Source organism: Aspergillus fischeri, genomic scaffold, assembly GCF_000149645.3.
Source record: "Aspergillus fischeri NRRL 181 1099437636245 genomic scaffold, whole genome shotgun sequence".
NCBI lineage: Eukaryota > Fungi > Ascomycota > Eurotiomycetes > Eurotiales > Aspergillaceae > Aspergillus > Aspergillus fischeri.
Window position 1 is genome coordinate 1,041,156 of NW_001509773.1, and position 15,340 is coordinate 1,056,495.

Below are 15,340 nucleotides of genomic sequence, written 5' to 3' on the forward strand. Positions count from 1 at the left end.
ACCGTCAAAGCCAGAGAGCGTAGTATCTAAAGAGATGGTGGCAATGGGGGTAGGAGAGATGGCAAGGAGTACGGGGGGAAGGGAAGGGAAGAAGTGACGCGCAGAGGTCAAGAAAAAAGAGGAAGAAAGCTGCCCCAGAGCGAAGTGAGATGGGAGACAGCCCGGAAGTTCAGTGGACTGCCTGTTGTGGTTTAGCCTCCGAGGCGCCTTGGTCGCCTATGGTACTGTAGTAGTAGTAGTCGTTACTTGTAGGTATGATTCACTACACACTACTCACTACAAAGGTATCTGAACTGGGAAAGTAAACAGGAGAAAAGTGATTCAAGAGTGGCGTATATTATGATTAAGTAGTCGTTGCCCCATGGCAAGTGTCCCTTATTAATACCCAATTCAACGGCGGAAACTTTTACTGTGTTGTCGACTGGAGTCATGTGACCATAGACGCCTGATCAGGCGGACGGCATCAGAGGGAGTTTCCAGGCATCTCTGGCGGATTACTGCACTCCACAGTAGATGAAAGGGAAGCCGCCATCGTTGCCTTTGGACGACATAATTCCGTTGAAAATCTTGTTTTAACACTGCATTGGTTTCCATCTCTCATTATTGGCTGTAATTAAGTGACTCGACATGTTCTTCTTCATGTTTCACACCCCATTTATATTGCTCGTACCGGTTATTCTTACTCGATTTTTCCAAAGGGAAACAAGAAACAATCGTGTAATTTCTAGAATGAGACATTGTCGAAGCCCATGAGATACTGACTTCATAGCCTTTCATGATAATTCTGTTTAGCATAGTACATTCGCCCACCTATCTTCCCTGTCCAGTCAGTTCACATTTAGAGTGAGGAGACGGCAACAGGCTCCATTCACTACGAGGCGCTGGTTCGTTTGTCTGAAGATGTTAATATATATAAAATAAAATGACTATGGCTAAATTATACGCCAAATTTCAAAGTGGGTACAACAGGGAATCACGGTATAAGAAAAGACGGCTCTGCTCCTGACAATCCTGGGTTGAAACATCGGTTCAACGTGCTAGAAAGTTCCCTTCCTTTGGTTCATTTTGTTTTCCAAACGCTTCTCTGGTTCATGGCTCTTCTGTCATCGATAGTCGTGTCATCATTCAAACCTACTTGGCTCGGGCAGCATGAACAGTCTCAATGATCTTGTCGACCACGGAAGGATCCGACAACTAGGACTCGGTCAGCAACAGACAGGAATCAAACGTAGGTCGAGCAACTCACGGTTGAGATATCACCCAAGCTATCTTCTTCACCGCTCAGAATCTTCCGTAGGATACGGCGCATAATCTTGCCACTGCGAGTCTTGGGGAGGTCTTCTACGACGTAAACCGCCTTGGGTGCGGCAAATGGACCGATTGACTTGCGAACTTGCATCACAAGATCCTTGCGGACTTGCTCGGTGGTCTCGTTGCCCTCCTTGAGAGAAACGAAGGCGTTGACAGCTTGGCCAGTGAGTTCATCGGCAATACCGACGACAGCCGCTTCGGCAACCTGGTCTGTAGCGACAGTTAGCTTGCGACAGCCACATAAGATTCTCCAAAGCTACTTACGGTGTTCAAGAAGAGCGGCCTCGATCTCAGCAGTAGACAAACGGTGTCCAGAGACATTGACCACGTCGTCGACACGACCGCGAATCCAGTAGTATCCGTCGTGGTCACGGCCAGCGCCATCTCCAGTGAACTAGAGCAGTACAGTCAGCCAAACGCCCTTGCAGAAATCGTACGAATGAAGCTTCTTACGTAGTAGCCCTTGTAGACGTTCAGGTAAGTGTCCATATAGCGCTTGTGGGCACCCCACACGGTCCGGGCCATGCTGGGCCAAGGCTGCTTGAAAGCAAGAACACCCTCGACATCGTTGCCCGAGATCTCCTCGCCGGAGACGGGGTCGATGATAGCGGGCTCAATGCCGAAGAAGGGCAAGGATGCACTGCCTGGCTTGGTGGAAGTAATTCCACCGAGGGGAGTGATGACGTTCGAGCCGGTCTCAGTTTGCCAGTAGGTCTGTTTCAAGCATTAGTCGTGGAGTACGGGGGTTGAAAAGGGGTCTGCAAGTCCTTACGTCGCAAATGTGAGCTTCTTCCTTTCCGACCTTCTCGAAGTACCACTTCCAGACCTCAGCGGCAATTGGTTCACCGACGGAGCCCAGGATACGCAGGTGCTCCATCTTGTGGTGGATGTGCTCATCACCGGCACGCTTCAGCAGACGCAGAGCTGTGGGGGCGACGTAGAACTGAGTGACCTTGTGCTTCTCAATGACATCCCAGTAGCGGGAGAAGTTGGGGTAGGCGGGAGTGCTTTCGAAAACGACAGTAGAGCAACCAAGAAGAAGAGGCGCATAGACGACGTAGGTGTGTCCGGTGATCCAGCCAACGTCACCACCGCAGAAGAAGCGATCGTCGTCGTGGATGTCAAAGACGTACTTGCCGGTCATCGCGGCACCAAGAAGGTAGCCGGCAGTAGTGTGCATAACACCCTTGGGCTTACCGGTGGAACCAGAGGTGTAGAGGAGGAAGAGAGGGTCCTCGGAGTTCATCGACTCAGGAGCGAGATAGCAGGGGTACTTCTCGACCTCCTCGTGCCACCAAATGTCACGGCCGTTGGTCCAGGGGACTTCAGCACCAGTACGCTTGTAGACCAGCACACTGGTAACATCGGGGCACTGCTTGAGGGCCTCATCGACAATGCGCTTGGTGCCAATCACCTTGCCACCACGCTTACCCTCGTCTGTGGTGATAACGACCTTGGATCCGGCATCAAGGACACGATCACGCAGGGAGTCCGAGGAGAAACCAGCGAAGACAACGGAGTGAACGGCACCGATACGGGCACAGGCGAGAAAAGCCACAACGGCCTCAGGAATCATGGGAAGGTAGATAGCGACAGTGTCACCCTTCTTGACACCCTGCTGCTTCAGGACCCAGGCAACGCGGGACACTTCGCGGAGGAGCTCGCCGTAGGTAATGATGCGGCCCTCATTAGGCTCATCGGCCTCGTAGATGATCGCGACCTTGTTAGGGTTCTTGATGGCATGACGATCCACACAGTTGAATGAGGCATTCAAGCGACCTTCGACGAACCAGGCATTGTCGCCATTCTCGAGCGAGCCGACGTGAGTGGTTTGGAAGTCTTGTTCGAAAGTGAGCAGCTCACGGGCCATGCGGGCCCAGAACGTGTCGGGGCTACGGATAGACTCGTCGTATAGTTTCTTGTACTCGTCCAAATCTTTCAGATGAGTCTTCGAAGGGTGCTTCTCATAGAAAGCTTTGGGGACGTGGAAAGTGTCGACATCGTGGGCCTCGACCACCTAAACAAATGTTATTAGCCCGCAGGCCGAAAAACTCCCGAGAGGAATCCGAGGGGAATTTTGCTCACCACGGCCGGCTTTGGGGGCTTAACATCGCCGTCAGACATGTTCGCGAGCTCTCAACAAAAAGTGTTGAGCTTCAACAGACTGGAATTTGAGAACTTCAGGAGGAAAGAAGAGAAGAAAGGTTAAGAAAAGCTGCTAAAGATGCGGGGGTCAGCTTTTGTGAGCACCGAAAGCATGCAAATGCACGTGAGCTAGAACAAAAGGAAATTAAGCTAAGCAATTGCAAAAGCAGTTAAGACAAGGAGTAGTGCAGCCGAGGGGCTGTTGGCTTTGGTGGGGTAAAGCTGAGCCGATGCTACCTACCGTAGAGTGGGAGAGAGCTAAGGTAGGGAGGGGCAGTAGCAGTAAGGTAGTAACGTATCACTCTACCCGAGAGCAGGATATGGACCACCTTCGACACGAGAGTATACGGGAGAGGGGAGTAGAAGCAGGACGAGGGAAATAATAGGAAATAAAAGCACTGAGGAGAAGACGGGAAGGCCAGGCCGTTATATCTATTAGCGGTTCAGTACTATTGTTTGGTGAGAAGAGACGCTAAAGAAGATAATGTTGAGGTCCCGCTCCCCGGGTGTCCGGTGGTCGGTGGAGGCAACAAATGGTTTATCCCTAGTCTTAGTTACTACTGTCTAAGAATTAGATGCATTTGATCGCTCCGTAGGATAATAGGTCGGATTTACGCCAAGGATCCATACGCCTTCTACGGCTCTGGGAGTTTGGAACTTGGGGAGATTCATCTCCTTCCGGGCGACCGCGCTGACAGCTGACCATTGCAGTGACAGCATACCTGACGACGATCGATGTGAATGAATGAATAGATTTATAGCTTCTCTCCATAATAGCAAGGATACATTCTAATGCATTCTTATCTTCGTCAACTAACACTGATGGTAGGTAACTACAATAATCTCATCTACTCAAAAAGCTGCCTTAGCTACGAATTGCTTACTCTCATTCTCCCGAATCTCCAGGTTTCGACTCGCACTGGCCCGGACGCATCCAAAAAATGGGCTCGGCCATGCGGGCCTTGACAGGTGATCGTTCCGTTGCTCCGGGGAAGGAATTTGGACGGTGGGATGAGACGAAAACAGCCCTCTAGCTCCAAGTATTGCGCAATAAGAATTGCTGGAGAAGGCCTGTTAAGTGCTGGTTATTGGTTCATGTCGCTTGGCAGTTCTTACATGCCTACCTTGGGATACATGAGGTAGCTACCCCGCCACAATTATTATCATGCGGATATGCTTGTTATATCATCAATCTAGAGAGTTCCAGTAAACAGGTGCCATTATCATGATGCGAATCCCTAAGCATACCTGCCTTTTAATAGTTAAAGAGGCAGGTCAAATCCGCTATCAATGGAACTAACTAACTACTTGGAGGGGTAGATACCTGGATTCTACTCCGGAGTGATGATCTACGGACTGAATTCGTAATGGAACCAACCTTACGGAGTACCCTTAGTAGTACCTAAGCTCACGAAGTCGAATCTCGTAATTTCCATCATAACACTCGGGTTGTAACGCCGTAAGCATGCGGGGAGAGCCATAAAGTTTCTTAGGAAATTTGTACCTTCGATCGAATCAATCCACACACTGGCAATTAGATGTTGAACACTTCAAACTCTATATCAGATAGTAATATTTCGGTCTAGACATTTCTTCCAGTAACTAGACTATTTCTATGAGTGATACTGTTCTCGTCTATTCCAGAAACGAGATTTGATACCTCCGGTTTATCCCTGAGTACCTGACAGACAAGGCCATTTAGACTAGACCATGCAGCTAGGAAAATCAAAGAGCAGGCGGGGCCGGTGGATGTTAGAGATGGACTGTTCCTGTTAGGTAACTCTGGGAGTCTACCTAGATTACTTCCCAGCAGCACGACTGGTTGTACTTTCCCAAGTGATCAACTCTAGGTCTCGGTAACTCTACGCCAACATGATAAGCGAGAAGAAAAAAAAAAAAGAAGTTCCCTTACTGACTGACGGATTGGTGCTTGCGATGGCTTCTTGGCGGCTTAAACCGGGCATTAAAATGATTAAGCACGGATGGCGGGGAAGATGGGTGCCCCTCGAAGGTTCCTAGACTCCTCGGGCTCAAGATTGATCAATTGGACTTCTTCGTAGACTGCAGTGAGAGAGTCATCATCTCGGCTATGACTTCACTGATAAACTAGTTTTTCTGCTCGGCTCGATTGAATACGGTCGCACGGAAGCTCGGACATCAGTCCAAGGGTACACGATGTCATGTACTACTTAGGCCCGAGGTTACGGTATATACTCCGTAGGATATATCTGCTGCTTTTCCATTCATCCTGTTCACCTTAGTCCTCACGTAGATGAGGTCGACCGTCTCTTGTGGGCACCATTTGATTTCGAGACAACTCGGTTGCGTTAGCCTCCTGCCGCCATGTCTAGTACCTGACGGGCCCTCGTTAGATGCTTTAGCTCGCCCACGTTGCAGGCCTCTAATGCACCCTCCTTCCCCTAACTTGTCCGTCGGTGCATGGGACTGGCATCCTGGCGATGTTACGTCCCTGAGACATGGGACCAATGAAACATATCCCATGATACGCAACCTTGACATGTACTCGGCCAGAGAGCCGGCTGCGTCCATTTCTCGCAGGCACCTCATGTGAACGTTCTGCTACGCAGTTCAGGCACGGTCCGACAGACCTAACTTCGGAAGTGAGTACTACTCTACATAGCCGTACAGTAGGAGTACGTACTCGCAACGAAATCCCCCACCTAATCCTTGACAGCAATCTACTGCGATTGCTTTAGCAGATGCGCCGGCGTCAAATCACCATTCCGTCGAATTATCACTGGCCTTTGGAAAATAATTTCACTGCGCATAAGCAGTCAGGCGTATTATTTCCTCCTCCTGGTCCCCAGTCGTCTTTACTCTAGTCCAAGTTGCCCAATCATTCGTAATGTTCGCAACTCGGCCTCCGAAGATAACTGATAGACAATCATGATCGATCTGGCTGCTTAGCAACTGCTCTGCAGAAATACCCATTTATCGTTATCAGGACAAGGAAAGTTCAGGTGGAATTATGGCATTATTGTTGCTGGCAGCCCACCGCTCCATGGACAAGTACCAGTGTCGCTAGCTATTCAGGGCATTTGAAGGTGAAGCACTCTTATGCAGTAAGTTATAGACTATATAGGAAGTGTTTATGCTTACTCCGTACAGACTGTCCCGATTTCAATAAAATTCGTAATTTAAATAATCATGCATAAGAGAAACGCTTGAGCCTGTTTCGATGCATTCGTAAGCTGCGGCATAATTCAAACCCACTTGTCAATGAGAACCGAACTCGACTCAAGCACACCATGGCTACCTAAGAAGCCAGCCAATCTCGATGCCACCAAGCGCTCATCCCAAGCAAGAATAACACTATACTGCCGTCCTGGATAACATCCCTGAATAGCTGAATCCACATCCCAGGCCCAGCAAGGCCCCCGCCCCTGCTCCTTAGCATTATCCTCGCCCCGCTCAGCACCATCTCCCCCGTCGTGAAGAGAACGAATGGGTTCCGTGCCGTCGCAGGAGGCGGCGGCTGGCTTCCGTAGGTCGCGACAGACGCGCTAATAACCACGAGGAAGTAGACCCCCATGACAACGGAGAAGAGTACGTGAAGCACTTTCCACATCCAGATCTCCCGCTTCTCCTCGTCCGTCTTGGGCCGTGTCGCTGCGCCGAGCATGCTCGAGACGAATGGTGGGAGGCCGAGCGCGGATGCCAGTTCTGCTTGTGACACTCCGGGTCCGGCGGCGCCGCCTCCGCCCGCGCCTTGGTCCAGCCCTGGCATTCCACCCGCCATTAGAGAGTTGAGCAGTTTCATCGTGGGGTCTTCATCGGGGGCTTCCTGGGCTACAGGCGGTGCGTTCTGGCGCAGGAGGGCCCGGATATACTCCTGTTGTGCTTGGAGGTCTTCTGGGTTTTGGTCCTCGACGCTGGCAGTTGGTAGGACGGATGCTGGTTGTGTTTGACGGGGTGCCCCTGTTTCGGCGACGGAGACAGGTGCAGGAGGCTGGGGTGAAGGTGAGGGTGAGAGTGACGGGGCGGAGAACGATTCTTCGCGAGCTGGCAATTGCAAGATGAATCAGTAAGGAGGGCTGATGAGAAAGCAAGGCATAAATGTTCGTACCACTTTGTGGTGTCCGTCCGCTCAAGCTTGTAATCTTGTCCAAGCGTGCTGCACCACCTTCCCGGATTTTGGCCTCACGGCGCTCACGGCGCAGCCTGGCTGCTCGTTGAGCTGGCGACTCTTCTGTAGAGGACATATTCAGGCTGTGAAACTCGGCGATGGCTGATGAAGATGCCCCGATGCTGAGGCAGGGGTGTTTTTCAAGGTGACTACCGCGTCAAGGGAAGTATGTCAATTCACAGAATAAGCAGCTCTGGGTTCCCTACTGCAGTTTCAAAAAGGCCACAGCTGAAGGGTAGTTGGGCTAGGAAAAGCTGGCCACTATTATGTGCCAGTGAGGATTGACATTTGACACTTGACAAAAGGTTGCCAATTATCCGCCGCTGTGGCGCAGTTTAGCATCTCTGTGACCTACAAATCAGTTAAGTGCGGAAGGCACTGTACATTAATTCCCATAACTTCTACAATCAACACTACTTAAGTGTATAGTTCTCTAAGCTGGCATTGTTATATTATGGAATGTCTGTTTTGCTTTGCTTTATTACGAGGTTTGGATGTCAATCTCTCAATCGCCTTGAGGTGATCATTTCTCAGCCACACTCATGAAAATCAGATCATAAAACTCCAATGCATGTAAATAAACAAGCCAAGTATGTGAATTATGAATTTATACCTTTACTGGATAGAGGTATATATTGCACATTCTGGTTGAGTTCTAAGCAGTTGCATTTGTAGACTCTAAGCTAGAGGTAATAACCAGATCCCCCTCATTGATACATTACCAAACACTGGCAGACACTTCAAGTAGACTGAGAGATCCAATGATAGAGCATAAGCTCATACCACACTAAGAACAAGTAATAAGAACATATTCTCAATGTGTGCCATAGACAGGCATCATTGCTGAGGTGTGACATCACCGCATCACCCACGAAGGTACAGCGTCTTCCGCCCTTAAGACGCCCATATGAGAAGCAATTCACCCACAAGCAGAATCGAATGGCAATGCAGAGCGCATCTAACTTGCTTGATGATCTATCGCCAATACCCAAAGTTGCAGCGATTGATGATGGTTGAAATGATGCCAAATGCCAAGACATCCAATCTCGTTTCTATGACGAAGCATCCAGATTCCAAGTCAACAGCAGGTCATCGTATCACCCCACAGTCTACATCTACACGCTGACTCGCCGGCTGGAGCTCTGGGCACTCTAAGACAAGATGTCAAGGGGCTCCGTAGATCATAGGGCAATGACCTCTTGTTTTACGGATCAGCCTTGGACGCGTCCAGACTCAATTGGCAGCTGTTTTGGTTCCCTCCCTCCACAATGACGTAGTTCTCAGGGCGTATCAGCTTTCGCTGTACCGCTCTCTACAGGGCTATTTCACTCTTCGAGATGCCTTGTTTATTCAATTTCCTGTCTTCTTGTCCGATGTTCATACTATCACTGGCAGAAACTGCCATTGAGAATCTCACGCGACTCTCTTGTGTCAACTTCAATCTACTTTGTATACCCCTCGTCCAGAACACCTCGAACTCAGTTGGAATAGGATGAAAGCTTCCTTTCGGTGTTTATACTACGAGTCATAAACGTCTTTCTTCACTTCCCCAGTTTGATCAAGTCTTGACCGGCATTCGAAATGGCACCAAATCCCAATAGCAAAGGGGGGTCTACTTCCCCACAGCAACATCGAGTTGGAGAACATTGGAGCGGGACCAACCCCGTTCCAACCATCTCTAAGTTTATGGAGCGCCTCAGGAGTGAAGAACAGCAACAGAAAGAATATGAGGAGGCCCAGACTGCCAGAGAACGACAGACCGACGGTGGTGCTAGTCCCCATCAACCGCGGAAGAGGGCCAAGGGAAAGACTCGCAAAGTGAGAGACCCAGTTACCGGCAAAGATATGGAGGTAGAGGACCAGGACGAACACTCAATGGACACCGTGAAAGATCCAAAGGTAATTTGATCCGCCTCATGCGACGCAAAATAGAACTTCTGCTAAATTATCTTCTAGTTGGTCGTCCCCAATGCCAATCTGGGAAAGCCAACAGTAAGTCCCTGAAGGATACTTATGCCGGATTGTTTCTGACGTGCGCGATGCAGGAAGTCAAAACCGACGCATGCCAGAACCTGTCCGAATACAAAGAGAACCAGGATGTGACCGCACCACCTGATCCCATCGCTGAAGGCACCACGTCTGACGTGCCGATCCACGGCGAGAAAACAAATATTCTGTTTCACCCTACACCGACTATTTCCTACAAGCCCATGTTTGACCAGTTGGAAAAGCGCGCGACCGGAGTCTGCTTGGGCCTTTTTATTGGTGTACTCTTCCTCGGCCGTGTTTTTGGTGGCTCGCTATGGGGTCTCATACCCTTGGCCTGTTGCACTACAACTGGGATCTGGTTATGGATGAAGGAGGTCATCCGGAGTGGTCGTGAAATGGAATGGAGCAGTGAGCAGCTACGAGGGCAGACAGTAAGTTTCTCCACTCTGTACGTGTCCAAGGAACATTTACTAAATCAAGCCAACCAGGCTACGGCCAACTTGTTGCCGGAATCTGTCGAATGGATGAATACTTTCCTTGGTGTCGTCTGGGGCCTGCTGAACCCCGATATGTTGGCGCCCATCGCTGATACTATCGAGGACATCATGCAAGCGTCTGCGCCAAGTGTCGTGGAGAACGTTCGTATCGCTGAAATCGACCAAGGCAACAACCCTATACGTATTCTGAGCATGCGGGCTCTTCCAGACGAGCACGTGCAGCAACTAAAAGACAATATCTGCGAAGAGAATAAGAAAAACAAGGATCCTCAGGAGGCAGCAGCTGCTGAAGAGGGTGGCAGCTACTACAACCTCGAAGCTTCTTTTGCATACCATGCAAAGCCGAGTGGCCAAAGTGCTTCCTCCAAAGCACGTAACATGCATATGCAGGTTGTATTCTTCCTGGGGATCCAAGGTCTATTCGGAGTGCCTTTCCCGGTGTTTGTAGAATTGATTGAGATGGTTGGAACTATACGCCTGAGACTGCAGATGATGCCAGAAGCCCCTTTTATGAAGGAGATTACCTACAGTCTTGTTGGCATCCCGCATATCAGAGCCGGCTGCATGCCGATGGTGAGACATGGTATCAATGTCCTCAATCTACCGCTGATCTCCAACTTTGTCAACTATGCCATAGGCACTGCCTGCAGCCTTTTCGCAGCACCCAAGTCAATGACCATGGATCTGGGCATGCTCCTCAAGGGCGATGATATTATCAAGGAAACCCAGGCTATCGGTGTGATGTGGGTTCGGATCCACCGTGCCATTGGACTGAGCAAGCAGGATAAGCGTGGCACCCATGGCGGCGGAAGTGATCCTTATATCAACCTCTCCTTCTCCAAATACGGCAAACCTATGTACTGCACCCGTGTGATTACAGATGATCTGAATCCAATTTGGGAAGAGACTGCAGCTTTGCTTGTCACCCCGGAACTAATCAAGGTGGATGAGAACCTCAGCGTTGAACTGTGGGACTCGGATCGCAACACGGCCGATGACATTGTCGGCAAAGTGGAATTGCCCATCCGGGAAATGCTGGCGCACCCAGGTCGCATGTATCCTCAAGTCTCCAAGCTGCAGGGTTTGAACGACGGTAGCGAGATGCCCGGTGAGCTGCATTGGGAAGTTGGATTCTTTGGAAAGCCGAAGTTAAGGCCGGAATTGAGAACGGACGGCAAGAGAAAAGACCTCCCGGAGAATCTTCAAGACATCCCCGAGTTCCAGGACGAGAAGGGCACTATCATTACCGAAGAAGAAGATGCGATCACGCACACGCCACCCGATCCATTGTGGCCTAGCGGTATCCTAAGCGTTGTGGTTCATCAGATCGTGCACCTGCAACTTGCCGATATTAAAGGTACTACCGGTAGTCGAAAGGGAAGGGAGTACGAGCCGGCAAAGAATTACGGCGAAAGCACTGAGGAGGAAGGCAAAGACCTCCCCACCAGCTATTGCAAGATTATGCTAAATGATGAGCTGGTGAGCGATTTCCGACGCTTCTATGGAAGAATCATAGCTAATGTCTCGCACAGATATACCGGACTCGAGCTAAAGCGCTGAGCTCCAAGCCCATATTCAACGCTGGTACTGAGCGATTCGTCCGCGACTGGCGTTCATCAATGGTTACCGTGACCGTCAGGGATCAACGATATCGGGAGCACGACCCGATCTTGGGAGTGGTGCAACTGAAGCTTACCGACCTCTTCCAGAAGTCCTCACAAGTCACCAGATGGTACCCTCTCGATGGCGGTGTTGGCTTCGGACGGATTCGTATCTCGCTGCTGTTCCGGCATGTCGAAACGAAACTGCCCCCTAACATGCTCGGGTGGGATGTGGGCACGTTCCACTTTGTGTCGGACAAGCTTACGCTGCAAGGCTTCAACCATCGGGCTAAGATCAAACTGCGCACCGGTGGAAGCAGTGGAAAGATCCCGCGTGGCCAGTGTCATATCGAGGGGAACAACTCATATTACGATCTGACTAATGAAGACTTCCGTCGAAGCATCCGACTTCCGGTGAAACATCGTTATCGGTCCCCCGTCGTCTTTGAGCTGCACACGCAGGGCAAACACGGAGCTGCGGGTTATTCAGTTCTGTGGCTGCAACACCTCGTCGACAACGAGGAGACCGAAATCGACCTACCTATCTGGTCGACAAAGAACGGCAGCCGACTCACCCAGAACTACATCACGGAGGAAAACTGGAAAGCGAAGGAAGTACCTGGGTTGGAAGACCTCCAAGAAATCGGTCGCCTGCAGCTTCGGGGTCTCTTCACTCCCGGTATCGATGACTCCCACGAGCAATACGTGGTAGACAGCAATTCCCGCGAGACCTTTGAAACATGGGAAGCCTGCATGGCCGAAGGCGTGCGGCCTCACAGAGTCACAGCCGAGATCCCCGAGGACGTTGAGAAACTCCACGAGCAGTCCCTCAGAGCCGGTCGCGACGTCTTGAAACAAAGCCACCCCAGAGAGCGCAAGCGCTGGATCGACAAGCAGGGAAACGACTGGAGCGGCGCGTTTGGCGACGACCCGGCCGCCTATCTCGACTCCAAGGGCCGCAAGATCGCGGAGCCAGGTCGCGACCAGCCCCCGCAAGACCCAGTCAACCCCCCGCCCAAGGAGATCGAGCCCACCGGGGCCGCGCACCCCAGCGATTATGAGGAGGACACATCGGAGTCCTCATCAGACGAGGACACCCAGCCAGAGCAGCAGCAGGAGCAACAGCAGCAGCAGCGACAACCTTCCGAACCTCAAACCATCACGACGAAGCCCAGCGAAGCCAGCTCAAGCAACGGCCCATCGAAGCGGGCAGCCAAGCGCAGTGAGCAGCGCCAGCAGCGCGGTCTGATGCAGTGGAAGCCAGCGCGCAATGCGGTGTTCGCACGGGATGAAGCCAAGTATGCACTGCGCAAAGTGAAGCACAAGTTCACCGGCAACCTGAGCGGACGAGAGCCGGACATTGAGACCGAGACGGGACAGTAGTCTGTTGAATTCTTCTTCTTTTGATTGCATGCACATGCATAATGCCACTCTATCGTCGTCTTAACGAAAATGTCTGTATGGGTTACCTGGTACATGATTGGTTTTTCACTTGATTCCGGGATACCGTATTGTACATGCTCTCTAAGTATGTCCATGAATATCCAATGCAAAGTAATTAGTCTACAATCTGAGAGGTACCCAAAGTGATAATTACCGTAATAAGGGTTTAAAGCAAGGGTATCTGCAGGCCTATCACTTATCACAGCGGCAAGCAATCAGATCAGTCGAATAGCCTCTGCCAACACTCCGGCCCGGCCTTAATTAACTGATAATAGGGTGGGCTATATTACCTACTAGGCAATCTGAGACAGATTCCTGTAGTCGATTGTCGTGATTGCCCACAAACACTGTCGAAGAAGTGACGCAGGACTGCATTTTTCACTGCGGGGCTTCAGACTCTCACCCAGTTTGCCACTTGTTACCAGTTACAGGTTTAGTTGTTACTATATTAATCTTTTTTATGTTCGTGATCGTCCATCCTCGTGCTCGGCAAGAGTCTCGTATTGGCGAGGGTGGGGTTATGACGCAGAAAAGGACAGTTGGAAGACGTGAAGAAAATAGTTAGATTGCCCGCAATCACAGCGAAATTAGAATCTGACAGTAAGTGTGTATATACTGTGAATTAAAACAAAAATGTATCAAGCCATCGACCAGGGGTCCCGGTGGTCTCAGACAACCGAGCGAAGAATGCTTGAGGTGATACAATGAAAGGCCTGAGAGCAAAGAACTCCAGGAAATGATAAGAATGCAAGGCGCTGAACGGCTCAATATGAGGAGTATGCGTGTCTATATGACGTAAATCGTAACTAAATCAATCATCAATGCGAGGTGGTATAGTTCAGGGATCTTCAGATCTATTGGTATCGGGTGGCTCAGTCTCAAGGGCTTGATTTGTGTTTGAGCCATCGACCTTGCCCTCAGGAGATGCAACAGATGAAGTTGGGCTGGAGAGCCGCCCAGAAGCGCTGGAAGACCGACTATCCTCCGAGTCACTGGTGGCCAAGCTCTCGGTGTCCTTGTCATGATGAGTGCTCACATCCGATACAGGTGCGCCGTTGGCCCCAAGAAGCTTAGAAGATGCATCCTCGGGCGTTTGAGGTAATTGGGTAAGCTCGTTCCGCTTTTCTAATGGTCCCAAGGTCCATCTCCATTCGCAACGGCGCTTGACGCGATGCTGGCGCGGTGTCTGGGGAGTGGAGGAACCATACGGATTGGTCTCAAGCCCGTCCAATAGTGCCACTGCACGAATCTGTCTTTCCGCAGCTAAAGGTTTCCTCTTCTTCCTTTCGCTTTGAGGCTGTGATGTGGTGCGATATTCGTCCTCATCGGAGGTGTTTATGTCAGACGAAGTACGGCTAGAATTGGTATCCGAGTCCTCGCCGGAGCCAGCCTCTCCAGAAGGGTGATGTTCCACCTGGTCAGTGAGGTCGGAATGGCGCGCGGTGTAGTGCACGGTCGTGATCTCCTCCTCGAGTGGATACCGATAGCTCACCCGTTTCTCGGCGGGGAAGAACATCCTGCGCGAGCTCGATCCCCCATTAGGCCCGTTCGGGGCCACGGATATCGATCGCCGTCTAGCAGTAGGTTCTAACGGCGAGTTTCGAAGAATACTCTTCACTCCAAGAGGTTGTTGATATGGATTCCCGTTAGCATTAGTGGGATATGGTGACGAGGGTTTGCCGAATCTTGACATGGAAGATTTGGAGGGTGACACGGTAGCAGAAGGCGGACAGGAGGAGACATCATAGGCGTTCTTAAAAGTGTTGCGCACAGTGGGAGACGCTGTGGCACCGGCTGCTAACGAGAGAGACAGCCCCGTTGTTGAACTGCCAAACGTCATTGGTAGTGATTTGGTCTGAAGTGTGAGTTTCGGTCTCTGTGAGACGTTCGACCGCCGGTCGTCTGCCGCATTTGATGATACGCCGCACGACATATTTGTAGAAGCGATGCCTGTCTGACACGAGGTCTGTGATATTGTGTGGGTGTTCGTTCGATCAACATCTGAAGGAGGGTGAAGATGCGACGGTAACGGGGGCATGGGGGCTGCAAGCATGGCGAAGAGACGGAGAGAGGGAGACCTAGGAAATGGCGCAAAATGATCGAGAGGAGAGCCCGAGGAAATAAGAACAAAATCGAGGTAGAGAAGAGAAGACAGAAAGAGTGAAAGGACGGACTGCGCCCCGCACGAAGAGGCGATGGAGGGGAGT

The 15,340-nt window shown here is 50.8% G+C and overlaps 4 protein-coding genes across 4 annotated transcripts, besides 1 other annotated feature; 1 reads left to right on the forward strand and 3 right to left on the reverse strand.

Moving 5' to 3' along the window:
• Positions 1 to 1,131: 1,131 nt before the first annotated feature.
• On the reverse strand, positions 1,132 to 3,435 carry NFIA_105020 (acetate--CoA ligase; the record flags this gene model as incomplete). Its single annotated transcript, XM_001266910.1, has 6 exons — positions 1,132 to 1,194; positions 1,247 to 1,521; positions 1,576 to 1,705; positions 1,765 to 2,025; positions 2,084 to 3,328; positions 3,397 to 3,435. The coding sequence occupies 6 exons, from the start codon at positions 3,433 to 3,435 to the stop codon at positions 1,132 to 1,134; spliced, it is 2,013 nt and encodes a 670-aa protein (XP_001266911.1).
• A 3,298-nt stretch (positions 3,436 to 6,733) lies between these two features.
• On the reverse strand, positions 6,734 to 7,679 carry NFIA_105030 (uncharacterized protein; the record flags this gene model as incomplete). The annotated part of the gene is made up of 2 exons (XM_001266911.1): positions 6,734 to 7,479; positions 7,544 to 7,679. The coding sequence occupies 2 exons, from the start codon at positions 7,677 to 7,679 to the stop codon at positions 6,734 to 6,736; spliced, it is 882 nt and encodes a 293-aa protein (XP_001266912.1).
• A 1,505-nt stretch (positions 7,680 to 9,184) lies between these two features.
• On the forward strand, positions 9,185 to 13,073 carry NFIA_105040 (C2 domain protein; the record flags this gene model as incomplete). The annotated part of the gene is made up of 5 exons (XM_001266912.1): positions 9,185 to 9,502; positions 9,560 to 9,595; positions 9,649 to 10,023; positions 10,081 to 11,568; positions 11,622 to 13,073. 5 exons carry the CDS (start codon positions 9,185 to 9,187, stop codon positions 13,071 to 13,073), a joined length of 3,669 nt encoding a protein of 1,222 aa, XP_001266913.1.
• Positions 12,796 to 12,825: a microsatellite.
• An 898-nt stretch (positions 13,074 to 13,971) lies between the features above and the next one.
• Positions 13,972 to 15,186, reverse strand: NFIA_105050 (uncharacterized protein; the record flags this gene model as incomplete). Its single annotated transcript, XM_001266913.1, has 1 exon — positions 13,972 to 15,186. The coding sequence occupies one exon, from the start codon at positions 15,184 to 15,186 to the stop codon at positions 13,972 to 13,974; it is 1,215 nt and encodes a 404-aa protein (XP_001266914.1).
• Between the last annotated feature and the right edge of the window lie 154 nt (positions 15,187 to 15,340).